This window comes from Hyla sarda, chromosome 3, assembly GCF_029499605.1.
Source record: "Hyla sarda isolate aHylSar1 chromosome 3, aHylSar1.hap1, whole genome shotgun sequence".
NCBI classification, from domain to species: domain Eukaryota; kingdom Metazoa; phylum Chordata; class Amphibia; order Anura; family Hylidae; genus Hyla; species Hyla sarda.
This window is the reverse complement of record NC_079191.1, coordinates 287,932,311-287,949,967: the sequence shown is the minus strand read 5'-3', so window position 1 is coordinate 287,949,967 and position 17,657 is coordinate 287,932,311. Positions and strand designations below refer to the sequence as shown.

The following is a 17,657-nucleotide window of genomic DNA, read 5'->3' as shown; positions in this document are numbered from 1 at the left end:
TCATATTAGAAATACCCCATAAAAATACCCCATTATAAAAACTGCACCCCCCAAAGTATTCAAAATGACATTCAGAAAGTGTGTTAACCCTTTAGGTGTTTTACAGGAATAGCAGAAAAGTGAAGGAGAAAATGTAAAATCTTTTCACTTGCATGTTCTAGTAGACCCAGTTTTTGAATTTCTACAAGTGGTAAAAGGAAAGAAATCCCCCTAAAATGTGTAACCCAATTTCTCTCGAGTAAGGAAATACCTCATATGTGTATGTCAAGTGCTCTGTGGGTGCACTACAAGGCTCAGAAGGGAAGGGACAACAATGGGATTTTGGAAAGTGAGTTTTTCTGACATGGTTTTTGGGGCGCATATCGCATTTAGGAAGCCTCTATGGTGCCAGAAAAAAAAAATAAAAAAAAACACATGGCATACTATTTTGGAAACTAAACCCCTCAAGGAACTTAACAAGAGGTACATTGACCCTTAACACCCCACAGGTGTTTGACGACTTTCCATTAACGTCGGATGTGTAAATGATTTTTTTTTCCACTAAAATGCTGGTTTTCCTCCAAATTTTACATTTTTACAAGGGGTAATAGTTGAAAATGCCCCCCAAAATTTGTAACCCCAACTCTTCTGAGTATGGAAATCCTCAGAAGAGAAGTGCGGGTGCACTACAATGCTCAGAAGAGAAGGAGTCACATTTGGCTTTTGAAAAGCAAATTTTGCTGAAATGGTTTTTGGGGGGCATGTCGCATTTATTAAGCCCCTATGGTGCCAGAACATAAAAAAAAAACAAAAAAAAAACACATGGCATACTATTTTGGAAATTACACCCCTAAAAGGAACGTAACAAGTGGTACAGTGAGCCTTAACACTCCACAGTTGTTTGGCGACTCTTTGCTAAAGTTGGACGTGATTTTTTAATGGAAGTGGGGGCCATGTGCGTTTACAAAGCCCCAATGGTGCCAGAACAGTAGACCCCCCCACCCCCACATGTGAGCAAATGTTGGAAACTACACCCCTCATGGAATGTAATAAGATCTTTGAAACAGTGGGCTGTGCAAATTAAAAATGTAATTTTTCATTTTTATGGACCACGGTTCAAAAAATCTGACACACACCAGTGGGGTGTAAATGCTCACTCCACCCCTTGTTACATTCCATGAGGGGTGTAGTTTTATATATATCAACTGGCTCCAGAAAGTTAAACAGATTTGTAAATTACTTCTATTAAAAAATCTTAATCCTTTCAGTACTTATGAGCTTCTGAAGTTAAGGTTGTTCTTTTCTGTCTAAGTGCTCTCTGATGACACGTGTCTCGGGAAACGCCCAGTTTAGAAGCAAATTCCCATAGCAAACCTCTTCTAAACTGGGCAGTTCCCGAGACACGTGTCAGAGATTACTTAGAAAAGAACAACCTAAACTTCAGAAGCTCATAAGTACTGAAAGGACTAAGATTTTTTAATAGAAGTCATTTACAAATCTGTTTAACTTTCTGGAGCCAGTTGAAATATAAAAAAAAGTTTTTTCCTGGATAACCCCTTTAAGGAAAATTCTTCAAACACCTGTGGGGTGTTAAGGCTCATTATACCCCTTATGATCCTTGAGGGGTGTAGTTTCAAAAATGAGGTCACAAGTGTTTTTTTTTTTTTTCGCGTTTATGTCAGAACCGCTGTAATGATCAGCCACTCCTGTGCAAATCACCTAAAATGTGCCTGTCGCTCTCACTCCTGAGCCTTTTTGTGCGTCCGCAGAGCATTTTACATCCACATATGGGGTATTTCTGTACTCCGGAGAAATTGCATTGCAAATTCTGGGGGTCTTTTTTCCTTTACATCTTGTGAAAATGAAAAGTATGGGGCAACACCAGCATGTTAGTGTAAAAAATTAAACATTTTTTACAACAACATGCTGGAGAAGACCCCAACTTTACCTTTTCATAAGGGGTGAAAGGAGAAAAAGCCCCCTAAAATGTGTTAGGTAATTTTGTACGGAAATACTCCATATGTGGCCCTAAAATGTTGCCTTGAAATACGACAGGGCTCCTAAGTGAGAGAGCGCCATGCGAATTAGAGGCCTAAATTAGGGATTTGCATAGGGACGGACCCGGATGCAAGAATTACACCAAATACCTATATCAAAATTACCCTACGGCAGTTTTGGAAACACTGCCGTACCAGACATTTTTCACTTTTATTTGGGGGAGGGGGGAGTAACTGTCATGGCCTATCCATAAATATTAATTATGTTCCATTATTTATCCTAGCACCACGCTAAGTTTTATTTCAAAGAGATCCGATAATAGGAGGGCCCAAGGAAGTTGCACACAAAAATGGATGCGTCATCAGAAAATTACCTATTGCTTAAATTAAGAGTTTTATCATAAAAAACATAACTTTAAAAAATTTTAGTTTTTTCCCAATCTTCTATTTTATTATCCAATTATGATGGATGATATGGTTTTTAATTCAACCATTATGGTTGCCCCCATAATAATGCACTAGAGAGGAAAATTTTTATTTTACAATCAATACAAAACAACAAAACATGTTTCAGTATAGGGCTCCAATCAGTAAAAGAAAAAAAACTAATTTTTTTGATACAATGAAGTTAAAATCGAACACTAATCTATGTAGTACACAATACTCCATGGTATCTTTGATCTATTCATCCTGTTTTGTCAGGTAAGAAAATGTTGCATTAAACATCCTTTCTTCTAGCATAATGAGCATGTGCAGATAAGTGTGAACTATGTCTTCTATAAAAGGTATAATATAAATATATGTATATAATGCAATTTTTTTTTACCATCATTACTTTGTATATGTGTAATGGAAGACATTTAAAGATGTGCACAGCAGGCCTAAATTTTCTAGGCCACAATCTTTACAAAATCAACTAAACATAGAAAAGATCCAGATGAGGAAGGTCAAAATAAGGTTGTCCTATAAATCAAGAGAGCCGTCCTGCTGTGATACCGATGTACCTCGGCCGGATTCATGCTGTGCCAGGGTGATGCCTGTCTTGTTCATTTTTAGCATAATGCCATTTAAGTAACAAAATTGGAAGCTAAGTGGCCATTTCCCCATCTCTGCATTTAAGTGCACCAGCACAGAACGTGCAGCAAATATATAGAAAAGATTCACTGAAATAGAAGGCTTTTACTTCTTCAGAACTAGGTCTTCTGGATTTTTGCAAATTTCAGATATATAAGGTATAACATTCTAAATCGCCACATAATTTGGCTAAATGAATCTAAGACTATGTATGGTGCAAACATTACAAATGAAAACTTGTTTTCACAGTATATATAGACAAACAAGACTGAATGGGTTGTACACCAAAATATACCAGACAGTTAATTTCCTTCCGAAATCTAATGCAGACGTATCCTGTTTTATCTTAAACCAGACAACGCACGCCCACTTCCCACATTCCTGCTTTAGTAGCAAAAATAAAAGGGATACGCAGCCATAGGCCAGAGCCTTAATAGATAGATATACTAAAAGGGATACGCAGCCATAGGCCAGAGCCTTAATAGATAGATATACTACTGGACAAGTGTTGCTGCTGCACTATGAACTAAAGGGTGTAAATGTATTTACATTTTAGTGTACCAATAAAAATGGTGAAACTTTCTGTCACTAAGTTGAGAAGGAATGTGTATGGTCACAGGTTTAGGGTACGATTTCATTTAGCACTTACACAGTGTATTTCACGTTGCGCAAAAACTGAAGCGCAGCGGGAAATGCGCTGAATATTGAGCATACACAGAGGGCTACCCGGCGGCCCTATGTGTTCAGTGAGGTTTGGAGGCGGAGCCACACTAGTGCACAGCCCCGCCTCCAAATCTCAACAGACACACATGGCTGCCGCCGGGTAGCCCTGTGTGTATGCTCATCGGAGAATACACAGTATATTTCCTACTGCGCAGATTTTGCGCAGCCTGAAAGATAATCTATACAGTATTATAACAAATCATATTTGTGCAGGTCATAACGTTCTACAATGTGTCTCTTTAGGGGAGACATCTGCCCATGGATAGTAAAAGTTTGCTCACATGCAGTTTGGTTGCAGAAATGTTGGCAACTAAAAAAAATTAAATAAAGTCCAAACATGAAAATAGATCTTTTTATGTAGCATGTGCATACTTTCTGCATGTTCTATTCAATCTGCCTCATGTGAATACTGTATATACTAAATTCCTTTGCGATTCCACTGACAAACCTCGTCTGAAGGGGTAGGGATCAGCTCTTGCCACCTATCTTTTACTAGGAATTGATTAGAATACAGCTTATTATGAGGAGACAAGAGGCTGCCATTATTGTCAATGTAGAGGCAGGGGGCTGACATACTTCTGCAAGTGGCCGATCTCTAAAAAGAACAAAACTAAAGAGGAAGTTTGAAATACAACACGGAGGCGCTTATTTTCCCAACATCTGCTGTTGAGGGTCACTTGGCCCCCATAACAGGATTTTCAGACCAATAATTTTATCTGTACATGACATATTGTAGGAAATGGAAATAGAACATGTTATTGCAAATGTGTCAGACGGGGCGCAAGGAATTATGGTAACTCTTTACAAATTTAGCAATTTATGTATAAAAAGCTTAGATTATTGTTCTTATTGGAGGTTCTTTATTCCTGCCAAAATACAAATGGTCGTTTCCAGTAGTACCTTACTCTTCCCCACCAAGTGCAGACTATGTTCCATTCTGCCCTTGTGCTCTGCAGTAAGCATTACTATATTTCTTACCTGCTGTAATATTTCAGTCTTCACTTAAATTTATTTAAGGAGATCTTTAGAAAATCTCTTACATTAATAACATGGGGCCTTACAATTTTAGTTGGTGTGTAGCCAGTAGAAATAAACTATATCATGATAAGCAAGCTCTCCCATGAGGAACAGAAAAGGACCATATCGAAGATATATATATATATATATATATATATATATATATATATATAGCAGTAAAATAGTAAAATACCTTAAGGGGAAAGAGAAAAAAGCATATATCAAAAGTATCATACAGTTGGAAGAGTCCTGGTGACCCAACAGTTAATAGGATTTCTAATGAATAATGGTATGATCACGCACCACATTTAAAGTAATCCAGTAAAGTGATCCGATCAGAGTCTAAATGTAGCACAGTCCAACAGTGCAGAAAATGCCAGAGTATAAACTCATGCTTTCCCTCCCACGTATATATTTTGCTGGCAGGCACACAATATGCCCAAACGTTTGAGCCGCTACTCTAGCTGCGTCTCTCCTAGACAGAAAATCATATGCTTCAGCTTAGAGTAAACAGCAAACTGAAAAGCATTCAGCTGCTAATCACCCTTCACCATGAGAAGAGGAAGGGACGGGGGATCAGGAGAAGTAATGCTCAACGCAGATCACGAGGGCACAACTGAAAGCAGGTTTGTGCTTAGATGAATGATGTGAGGGGGTGGTCATAAAACAAAAAACAAGTCACCACAATTTTATAGTAGCTTACAAAAACATATATTGCACACACAGTTATAGAAAATGGTACAATTAGACTGATAACCAGAATCCTCACATGAAAGCGGTATTACTGGAGAATATCCAGCACCGGTACCCTGAACTTTTTATGTTGTACCGCTTTGCGCAATTAGATAACATACACCATGAATAGTTAACTAAATTTCAACACTGGCACTGGAAATACTATGCTATTATCCTTGATATTTTTGCAGCCTAAATCTCTTCAAAGAATAGTCTTTCAGAGGTAGCTCAATCTCGCTGTGTTGATACATTAATCTGTAGGTGTGTGAGCTCTAATTTCACATTTCTACTATCAGTGAAATACCACAGTGTCATGTCTATATTGCTGGGATAGAAAAAGAAATTGCCTTTCTTTCTCACACTCTGAAAAAGAAAAGCTGAAAAGAAAAAACAATTTAGCACATGTCACCGTCTTAGGCTTATGGACAAAGTATAGCATTAGAACCTGTGAGATTGAATATATGTCTCAACGAAAAGGTGTCATTTGAAACGTCTACAGATTTTCTCCATAAAAGTAGAAAAAAAATTAGGCTACACCTATTGAAATGCCAACCCTTATAAAAGGGCATTCAGAAGGGAGGGAACAACCAAAAATATACAGTGACCCCCCCGACCTACGATGGCCCCGACATACGATCATTTCAGCATACAATGACCTCTCAGAGGCCATAGCATGTTGAAGGCAGCATCAACATACGATGCTTTTGTATGTCGGGGCCATCGCATAAACGGCTATCCGGCAGCGCAGACTGCTTCAGCTGCCACCGGATAGCCGTTTACGGTGCCCAGTGTGGTCCGCTGACAATCACTTTCCTGTCCTCGGGGCTCCGGCGCGTCCTCTTCAGGATCCCCTGCATAGTCGGCGCTCTCCATCGTCGTCATCACGTCGCCATGCACGCCGTCCAGTCATCCAATAGGAGAGGTGTGCGTAGCGACGTGATGGCGGCGACGGAGAGCGAGGATGCCGGGGAAGCAGAGGCCTTGCCAGAGCGTCGGGGACATGGCGACAGCGATGGAGGGCGACATCCCGGGCAGCGGTGACAGTCCGGAGCGGCGGGGACAGGTGAGTACAACTTCCTATACCAGTGGTCTTCAACCTGTGGACCGCCAGATGTTGCAAAACTACAACTCCCAGCATGCCCGGACAGCCGTTGGCTGTCCGGGCATGCTGGGTGTTGTAGTTTTGCAACATCTGGAGGTCCGCAGATTGTAGACTACTGTCCTATACTTTACATTGCACGGATCCCTCAACATACGATGGTAATTCGTTCCAAATGGACCATCGTTTGTAGAGGGACCACTGGTATCTGTAATCTAAAAATAATATTATACTTTAGGTTCTTATAGAATTCAATGCCGCCTGAAAAAACATATATATCAATTCAGTACATAAATGTTCCTACAAACCACTAAATCCCGAACAAAGTTGAATTAACAATACATGGTACAATATTGTGCGTGCAAAAGTCCTTTATGTACAAATGTACAAGGGTCATTTAACAATCTAGCTGAAAATGCAGATGACCACTAACCCAACATCAAGAATAGTTTGTCAAACAGGGGCAGAAAAAAAAGGTCAAGAGAAGCTAGAGATAAGACTCTAAGTTAAAGGATTGTGCCAAGTGTACAGTTTTGGAAGACAGAACTGCTTACATAAACATTACACAGAATTGGTTGATAGGCCTGGGGCCCGTGAGACATTTTACACCACACTGTAGGAAAAAATATCACCTGAAGCTTCTGTTAGCTGATATATATCCACTGAACCTGAACATGCTGCTTCAAAAATGTAGCATTACTTTAACAGCTTGCTTTAGGCCCATTGGAATCTCTCCACCATCCTTCACACCGCTGTTTAAAGGGTGTTTAGTTTGCAAAAGGCTGCAGGAACGTAAACTCTTACACAGACAGAGGCTGAATGGACAATCAATAAAATCTGGCTGGTGAGGTGCGCGGTAGTGGCTCGCCACTTAAAATGACCTTTGCATTCCAGTAATACAGGAGTCATTAAACACAATGATTCTGGATGTGAATGAGAGGGCAGCAATGGTGTATCCTGGCATACTTCAATGGTTTGAATGGCATGTTCTTAAAGGGCTTTACCATAATCCAAACGTATATCCACAGGATAGCTGACAGGGAGGTATGCTTCCCTCCCTGAGCAAAGTCAAGGCATGCAAACCATCCATTAAACACAGAATAACCTATTATTTTCACCACTTTTAGATTCGAGGTCTTTATTCAAGCACTATTCTTCATTAAAAAATTCTTTAAATAATAATAAATGCTGTGTCAAAAAGGTTTTACTTTCACATATAAATAAACTTTTATTGTGAAATTCATGGCTAACAAATGCACTTTAAACACATTTTAAAGGGGTACTCCCCTGGAAAACATATATATTTTTTTTAATCAACTGGTGCCAGAAAGTTAAACAGATTTTTTGTAAATGACTTCTATTTAAAAATCTTAACCATTGCAGTAATTAGCTGTTATATTTTTGAATTTCCTCTCTGTCTGACCACAGTGCTCTCTGCTGATACCTCTGTCCATTTTAGGAACTGTCCAAAGCAGGAGAGGCTTGCTATGGGGATTTGCTCCTACTCTAGACAGTTCCTAAAATGGGCAGAGGTGTCAGCAGAGAGCATTGGTCAGACAGAAAGGAAATTGAAAAAGAAAATAACTTCCTCTGGGAAATACTGCAGCTGATAAGTACTGGAAGGGTTAAGATTTTTTAACAGAAGTGTTTAACAAATCTGTTTAACTTTCTAGCACCAGTTTACACAGGGACATACTAGACAATAAACCATACTGAAAGAAGAGGACAAAGCCAATGTCAGAACATAGTAGGTGGTCTGTTGCTACAGTTTAGGCTACGTTCACACAGCCGTTGTCCCCCGTCTAGATTTTGTGCGTTATTGCCTCCTAAATGGACCATTCTATTAACGGGTGCAAACTGATGCAAAGGGATGCTATTTAGTGGCATCTGTTTGCATCAGTTTTTCATCCGTTAGTCTCAGCTGTCTACAGACTCCTGCAGCCGGGACTACTATGGAAGAGACTTCTTTTCATGATGGGAGTAGTAGTTCCTTGGCTGCGGGAGTCTGCAGGTGGCTGTAAGGCTAGATTAGTGCTTGTACTACTACCCCCATCATGGAACAAAGTATGTTACATGTTGGGGGAAGTAGTACAGGGGCTGTGGAATTGATCGCATAGAGTCTTAACTTCTGAGACCCGATGCGATCAGAAGTTATTAACCAGAGGAGAAGGCGGCATTTTCAGGGCTCCCGGTGGGGTATTTGAAAATGAAAGTAAAACACACACGATCTACACCGCAGGGTTGCGGAGCATGCTGCCCGCTCCCCTGGTTAATAACTTCTGATTGCATCGGGTCTCAGACATGAAACCCAGTGCAATCATTCCCTCAGCCCCTGTACTACTACCCCCTACATGTAACAAACTCTGTTCCATGATGGGCGTAGTAGCACAAGCATTAATCTAGCCTCCCCAGACTCCCACAACCCAGAAACTACTACTCCCATCAAGGAAAAAAGTCTGTTCCATTATGGGAGTAGTAGTAATCCCGCAGCACAGCAAGAGCTTGCTGATTTCACTCCTCCTGAGCATGCTCAGAAGTAATAACTGTTCAGAAATGGATATTAACCCCTTAACGACGCAGGACGTATATTTACGTCCTGCGCCGGCTCCCGCGATATGAAGCGGGATCGCGCCGCGATCCCGCATCATATCGCGTGGGTCCCGGCGCTAATCAACGGCCGGGACCCGCGGCTAATACCACACATCGCCGATCGCGGCGATGTGCGGTATTAACCCTTTAGAAGCGGCGGTCAAAGCTGACCGCCGCTTCTAAAGTGAAAGTGAAAGTGACCTGGCTGCTCAGTCGGGCTGTTCGGGACCGCCGCGGTGAAATCGCGGCGTCCCGAACAGCTGATCGGACACCGGGAGGGCTCTTACCTGCCTCCCCGGTGTCCGATCGACGAATGACTGCTCCGTGCCTGAGATCCAGGCAGGAGCAGTCAAGCGCCGATAATGCTGATCACAGGCGTGTTAATGCACGCCAGTGATCAGCATTAGAGATCAGTGTGTGCAGTGTTATAGGTCCCTATGGGACCTATAACACTGCAAAAAAAAAGTAAAAAAAAAGTGTTAATAAAGGTCATTTAACCCCTTCCCTAATAAAAGTTTGAATCACCCCCCTTTTCCCATAAAAAAAATAAAACAGTGTAAAAAAAATAAAAAATAAACATATGTGGTATCGCCGCGTGCGTAAATGTCCGAACTATAAAAATATATCATTAATTAAGCCGTACGGTCAATGGCGTATGCGCAAAAAAATTCCAAAGTCCAAAAAAGCGTATTTTGGTCACTTTTTATATCATTAAAAAATGAATAAAAAGTGATCAAAAAGTCCGATCAAAACAAAAATCATACCGATAAAAACTTCAGATCACGGCGCAAAAAATGAGTCCTCATACCACCCCATACATGGAAAAATAAAAAAGTTATAGGGGTCAGAAGATGACATTTTTAAACGTATAAATTTTCCTGCATGTAGTTATGATTTTTTCCAGAAGTGCGACAATATCAAACCTATATAAGTAGGGTATCATTTTAACCGTATGGACCTACAGAATAATGATAAGGTGTAATTTTTACCGAAATATGCACTGCGTAGAAACGAAAGCCCCCAAAAGTTACAAAATGGCGTTTTTTTTTCGATTTTGTCGCACAATGATTTTTTTTTCCGTTTCGCCGTGCATTTTTGGGTAAAATGACTAATGTCACTGCAAAGTAGAATTGGCGACGCAAAAAATAAGCCATAATATGGATTTTTAGGTGGAAAATTGAAAGGGTTATGATTTTTAAAAGGTAAGGAGGAAAAAACGAAAGTGCAAAAACTGAAAAACCCTGAGTCCTTAAGGGGTTAAAAATTGGGTGCAATGACATATGCTCATCCGTTTGCCATAGACTTCAATGTTAAATTTTTACTATCCGTATCTATTCCGTTATTTTTGAATGGAGAAAAAATACTGCATACAACGTCTTTTCCCCGTAAAAAAAAAAAAAACATGGAACAGGAAGGAAACAGGTGCAAACGGGTGATAAAGGATTGTAAAAAAATTCAATTGAAATCAAAGGGATTATTTTACAGCCGTTTGCAACCCGTTGAAAAATTATCAAACGGATTACGGGGGCAGACGGCTGTGTTAACGAGCCCTTATATGTATTTTTTGCACTAAAGTTACAAAAAAAATAATAATAAATCTACTTACTGCTGGAACCAGCAATTTTTTCACTTCTTCCACTGCTCTTCGTAATTTTATTTCTGCTCGGTTTTGGGCATCTTCCACTGTGATCAATACATGCAAGTCTTCATTCAGATGCTCCCAGTTTGGTTTTCCTCTATTTTGTTCTTCCTATATTCAAAATATTAAACATATTAGGAAAAACAGTGAGTAAAAAACTTGGTAACCCATCTCTAAAAAATTTTTAAACAAAGTAGCATGCCAGAAACATGTGTCCAGAGATCTAATAAGCAAAAGCTTAACAAAACAAAAAAAATTAAAATACAAATAAATTAAAATGGGTATTTCACTGCCTTAAAATGCATCCTCCATCCATGGGATAGGGAATATAGTCAGACATCTAGGACACACCATGACCTCTAGAATGGGGTCCTAACTCTTTAGGAGGGTGAAGATTGTACTCTGGCATACCCATAGACAATGAATGGAGCACATGCCAACGCACCACTCCATTCAGCTGGGAGAGTGGGGTCCCTGAGACATTCAATAGCTGGTTCATTAGGTCACAGCTAAACCTAATTGTGAGCACAAGCACAAATGACAAACAAATCCACAAAAAAAATAAAAAATAAGCACTATATGATAAACCTCACCTTCCATCTCTGACAAAAACACATCATTTTTAGGAATACGTATAAGGCAACATGCATCTAGCTGATAGACACTGGGTGCTCCAGTCCTATCGTTTGGGACTATATCATGTCAGAGCTGCTATGACCTATTAATCAGTCTGTTGATAAGTTGCATTTAAAACGGTATCTAGCAATTTTATTTCAGACAAAGTCTCCTGTTTATTTTAATATAAAAAATAAAAAGAAAAGAAAAAAGGTGAAATTGCATTCAGTAGATTGCTTTTCCACAGCAGGTGTAAGAGAAGGAAACTTTCATCTGAAGCAGACATCCTTTATTTGATGTAGAATAACTGGGCAGTATGGCCACTACTGATCGATCCAGCTTGCATCATGCTCATTTATGTATTACAAGCGTCTGCTCATCCCCAGAGAGGCCCCACTGCAGCCTTTTATTTGTATTCCCTTTAGCATGTCTCCTCTGTGACCAGATGAGGAGCACATCCCAATAAAAGCAACAGATTACTAAAGCTGGACAATCCGATTGGTAATTTAAGAAATAGCAGGAATTTTAGGCAGCTGAACTGGACCTTTGGAAAGAACAGGTTAGCGCTGATAGATGATAAATAAAATCCAGGAGCTGAATCACAATGTGCACAGAGTCACAATTTAATCTTGCCAAAAAACCTTTGTAGTACACATCTGCTTACTCAGCTTGTCAGTGACATTTCCAGTATCATTAGTGCATTTCCTCCTAGTTTCTTTTTGGAATCAAAATACTACATGCCTGCATCGTCTGTCAGTGGGGTAGCCAATGAAACAGAACCTCATTTTGGGGTACCTATCACTTTTGAACCCGTATATGGTTTTAAAAAATGATGTCCGGTTGCATTCGTTTAAGAAAAAAAACGTTTACATTCTTAACTTTTCACTCCATTATGAATGAAGTTTCACTTGTTTGATTGAAGTTCCAAGAAGAAGAAAAACTTTCGGTGTCAAAAACCGTACGGTTCCTATTGACTCCCATGTTAATAAGTATATGGTTTCCATACGGTTTTTCACCCGGAGCAAAAACCATGGTAGGCTACGGGAAAAAACCTGACAAAACCATACAATACGCACAACAGACAAAACTGGATGCATCGTTTGGCATACAGTTTCAATGGAGAATCAACACGGTTCCATACGATTTTCACATTGAAAACGTACACGGGAACTGTATTGCAAAAACGTGGTGTGAATCCAGCCTAACTTTGTTGCTTCGATCTGATAGGGTCTAGTTCTGACTGTTCATTTCTGCATTTTGTAATGTATATTCATTTTCCTATAATAAAAGCTTCATGGTTTGACTGTTTAACCCCTTAAGGACCAAGCCCATTTTGACTTTAAGGACCAGGCCAATTTTATTTTTGCATTTTAGCTTTTTCCTCCTCGCCTTCTAAAATCCATAACTCTTTTATATTTCCATCCACAGTCCCATATAGGGCTTGTTTTTTCCGAGACCAATTGTACTTTGCAATGACACCTCTTTCACCATTAAAAGTACGGCAAACCCCCTCCCCCCAAATTTTTTTTTGAGGAAATTTGAATGAAAACACAATTTTGCAGGTTTCGTTTTCACACTGTACACTTTACGGTAAAAATGACATGTTTACTTTATTCTGTCAATACGGTTGAAACGATTTAATGATTTAATCTTTACATACTTTATTATTTTCCTGCTTTTAAAAAATATCAAACTTTTTGTACAAAATCAGTTTAAAATCTGTATAAAACTGCCCTATTTAGACCACCTATAACTTTCATTTTTCCATAAATGCAGAGTTATGAGGGCTAATTTTTTGCGCAGTGATCTGTACTTTTTATCGATCCCACATTTGCGTATATGAAGCTTTTAAATCAATTAACCAAATATGTTTATTAATTTTTTTTCCACTTTATATGTCCCCATAGGGGATTACCTATAGCAATCATTTGATTGCCAATACTGTTCAGTGCTATGCATAGTGCTATCAGTGTTATCTTCTGCTCTGGTCTGCTTGATCACAGACCAGAGCAGAAGACCCTGGAGACTGCCAGAGGCAGGTAAGGGGAACTCCGGCTGCCATTTTAGATGATCGAATCCCCGCGTCAGTGCCGCGGGTGATCCGATCATCCATTTAAACACGTGCATTGCCGCAAATGCAGTGATCTGTATTGATCATGGCATCTGAGGGGTTAATGGCAGACATCAGCGTGATCGCTAGTGTCCGCCATTACCGGCGGGTCCCTGGCTGCTATCAGTCAAGTACAGGATGTAAATGTGCTCACAGTCATGTACAGAATGTAAATATACGTCCTGGTGCGCGAAGTACCCCCACACTAGGAGGTACATTTACGTCCGTGGTCATTAAGGGGCATTAAAAAAAAAAAAAAAAGGAAGGAAAGAAAGAAAGTAGAAATGAAATGTCATAACTTCTGAAGGACAGATTCCTGACATTGAGACCCCACTGATCATTGATACAAAGGGGCCAAATTGCCCAGCTTAGCCTTGTGCCCCATTGTTTCTGTTTGGCCCTCCTCAGAGACCTGAGAATTTTATGTAGAGATTCACAGAACGTCACAAACATTATGGAAAAGATTTATGGGAAAGTGCTCCACATGACCTCTGCATAGGTTTAGAAAAATCTCCACCTTAGGCTATGTTCACACGGTGGAAATGATCTGATTCCACTAAACTTCCGTTCTTCAAAAGGTAGCTCTGGATTTTTGCACTTTTGAAGAATTTGCGCAGAATTTACGTGCGCTCACAGATTGTCTGGAATTCAGAGTCCAATTTACTTCAATGGGGCTCTGTTCACAATCCTGCAAAAATTGACGGGTTCAATGCTTTTTGCAGAATCCGGAAATTATTTTGCATTAATGGGACAGCAGAATCGCCATTGAACACAATGTGCAGTAAGTTGTGAAGAATTTCCAAACTGAATTTTTCCAGCAGATTACACTCGGAAACTCTGCTGTGTAAACAAAGCCTTAGTGTTCACTGGTTACTGCATGGAGAAGAAGAGGATTTCAGCTTTTCACAATTTCCACAGTGTGAACAGATTGTGGATACACAGCAAGGAATTTCCTATCTGAATTTGCTGAGTGTGCATGGGCCCTAAAGATTTATCTGGGTGATGTCTACTGGCCTGATATGTATATATAAAAAATAAAATAACAAAACATCACAACACACCACATTTAGCATATGACATGACAATATGTATGATTGATCACAAAAAGTAATGCCCATACAAAAAGACATTTGCATGACTTAAAAATTGAGAAGATTAAAAAACTTCAAAAAAGAAATACCGTAAATATTTCAGAATGCTGCAGGACTGCCAAGGTCATTCTTAAACATACATTAACAAAACGTTGTTTGATTTTGCATAAGACAGGCAATAGTTGGAAGCTCCATCTTTGAAGTTTCCTCAAATTGCAAATCTCAACGCTCCAAACACAACTAGAAACCAATATTCAGGTGGTGCCTCATTTGAACATTTTAGTTGAACAATTTCAAACAAAAAGACCTGTGCATATTGGAGAATTCCAGGGAAATTCCCAGAATAATTCAATGACAGAGGCAAATAGGATTATCACTTGCAGGTAATTCCTTGCACATAAGGGAATTCTGGTGAATTATTAACCTAATTAATGTAAGTTAAGAAGGCAGCAGAGCTCAGTAATTGACTGCCAGTGTGATGTGTCCAGCACAGGGGACCAGAAGTCAGGGAGAAGGAAATGGGAAATTAAAAAGGTGCTTTATTCAGGGCTCATCATGATTTAGTTTGAGCAGAAAATGTGGAGTACTGATCCATTCCTTCCCAGTGTGTATTACACAAGGATTTCTTATACCAGCCAAACACATCAAAAAGTTAATCTGCCACTGTAAGTACTGACACTGTAGCAAACTTTAACATACCGGCTACTGCGCAAAACTCCCCACTAATACATGGATTTACCTTTTGCACTCCATGGACTGACCAAATTACCCAATATAGTTTATATAGATATACATTTATGTGCTCAGTATCTCATATGAAATATGTTATCGAATGTTTTCATGGGAAATGACTCTGCTTCTATGAAAAGTAGTGAGTACACAACCTGTATAATAGTGTTTAATGTCTAAACCTTGGAAACAAAAGTGAGTACTCCCCTAAATAGAAATATCCAAATTGCGTGGCCACCTTTATTTTCCAGCAAGGGTTACTTTACCCCTAGACATATTATGCCCTAAAGTATATGGGATAAGATGTCTGATCACGGGGTCCGGCCACTGGGTTCTATGGGAGGGGGTGTGGAGGTTGTGGTCGCTCATCACGTCCCCTCCCATAAAGGGGGCGAGGCGTGACATCACAACCACGGCCGACGAACGCAACATTCTTAAAAATTTTCAGAACCCTGGAATGCAGCCCGGAGATCGTTGGGGGTCCCAGCGGGCCCCTTGTAACCCAGTCCTTAGTGGTTCCAGTAAACCATTTCCTTAGGCTGCTTGTCTTCAGCAAACTGTTTGAAGGCTTTCTCGTGCATCATCTTTAGAAGAGGCTTCCTTTCGGAACAACAGCCATTCAGACCAATCTGATGGAGTGTGTGGCATATGGTCTGTGCATTGACAGTCTAACACCTTCAACCTCTCCAGCAATGCTGGCAGCACTGGATACCCTTTTTCCCAAAGACAACCTTTCACTTTGACTCCAAACAGGCTTCATCATTGTGGACCAAACTGCTGTATGGTCTTTGCCTAGAGTGCTAAAGCTTAGTTTCAGGGTCTTGTCTTTATGTAGAGCAACAAATTTTTTTTTCAGACCTTCTGAGAGTTCTTTGCCATGAGGGGCCATGTTGAACTTTCAGTGACCAGTATTTGAGAGTGTGAGAGCAACAACACCAAATTTAAGACACTTCCCACCTGAGACCTTTTAACACTAACAAGTCACTTAACATTGGAAGGGAAAAGCACTTATTGGGCCCATAAGGGACATTTCCTCTTAGAGGTGTACTCACTGAAATAAAATAAAATCGCGATGTCCCGATCAGCTAGGACGCGAGTGGAGACCCCCTTACCTTGCTCTGTCGCGTCCGATCTGGGTTTGATTGCTCCAAGCCTGAGCTACAGGCTTGAGCAATCGAGCCCCTATCTCGCTGATCCATGCAAAGCTAAGGCTTTGCAGGGATTAGCATAAGAGATCAGTATGTGCAGTGCTATAGCTCCCTATGGGAGCTATAGCACTGCAAAAAAAAAAAAATAAATCATTTAACCCCTTCCCTAAGAAAAGTTGGAATCACCCCCCTTTTCCCATAAAAAAAAACTGTGTAAATAAAAATATACATATGTGGTATCGTTGCGTGCGGAAATATCCGAGCTATAAAAATATATCATTAACAAAATCGCACATTCAATGGCGTACGTGCAAAAAAATTCCAAAATCCAAAATAGCGTATTTTTGGTCACTTTTTAGATCATGAAAAAAAATGAATAAAAAGTGATCAAAAAGTCTGATCAACACCATAACCGATGGTACCGATAAAAACTTCAGAAGACGGCACAAAAAATGAGTCCTGATACCGGCCTGTACGCGGAAAAATAAAAAAAAGTTATAGGGGTTAGAATATGAGCATTTTTACATATACGAAGTACGACAATATCCAACCAATATAAGTAGGGTATCATTTTAATCGTCTGGACCTACAGAATGAAGATAAGGTGTTATTTTTACCGAAAAATGCACTGCGTAGAAACGGAAGCCCCCAAAATTTACAAAATGACATTTTTTCTTACATTTTGTCGCACTATTTTTTTCTTTCCTTTTCGCCGTGGATTTTTGGGTAACATGACTAATGTCACTGCAAAGTAGAATTGGTGGTGCAAAAAATAAGCCATACTATGGAATTTTATGTGCAAAATTGAAAGAGTTATGATTTTTAGAAGGCGATGAGGAAAAAAAATGAAAATGCAAAAACGGAAAAACCCTGCATCCTTAAGGGGTTAAACACTATTATACAAGCTGTGCACTCATTACTTTACATTGTAATTTATTTTGTCACATGAAAAGATATAATTAAATATTTACAAAAATGTGAGGGGTGTACTCACAAAAATGTGAGATACTGTATATTCTTTTAAAGTGTCCCTCCAGGCATACTCTTTCGTGTGATCTGACAATTGAGCATGTAGAGGCGCAACTTCATGCTGAGGCAATGGCACAAAAGAC

At 39.7% G+C, this 17,657-nt stretch overlaps 1 protein-coding gene across 9 annotated transcripts in view; it reads right to left on the bottom strand.

Annotated features, from left to right (window-relative positions):
- QKI (QKI, KH domain containing RNA binding) overlaps positions 1-17,657 on the bottom strand; it is a 184,074-nt gene that overhangs the window by 44,361 nt on the left and 122,056 nt on the right. For all 9 annotated transcript variants that reach the window (XR_008891404.1, XR_008891405.1, XM_056566804.1 and 6 more), the window contains one exon: positions 10,820-10,963. Coding sequence is in view for 7 of the 9 variants with exons in the window: in XM_056566804.1 (XP_056422779.1) it covers positions 10,820-10,963 (144 nt within the window). In the remaining 2 variants the exon portion in view is untranslated. The remainder of the gene's footprint in view (positions 1-10,819; positions 10,964-17,657) is intronic.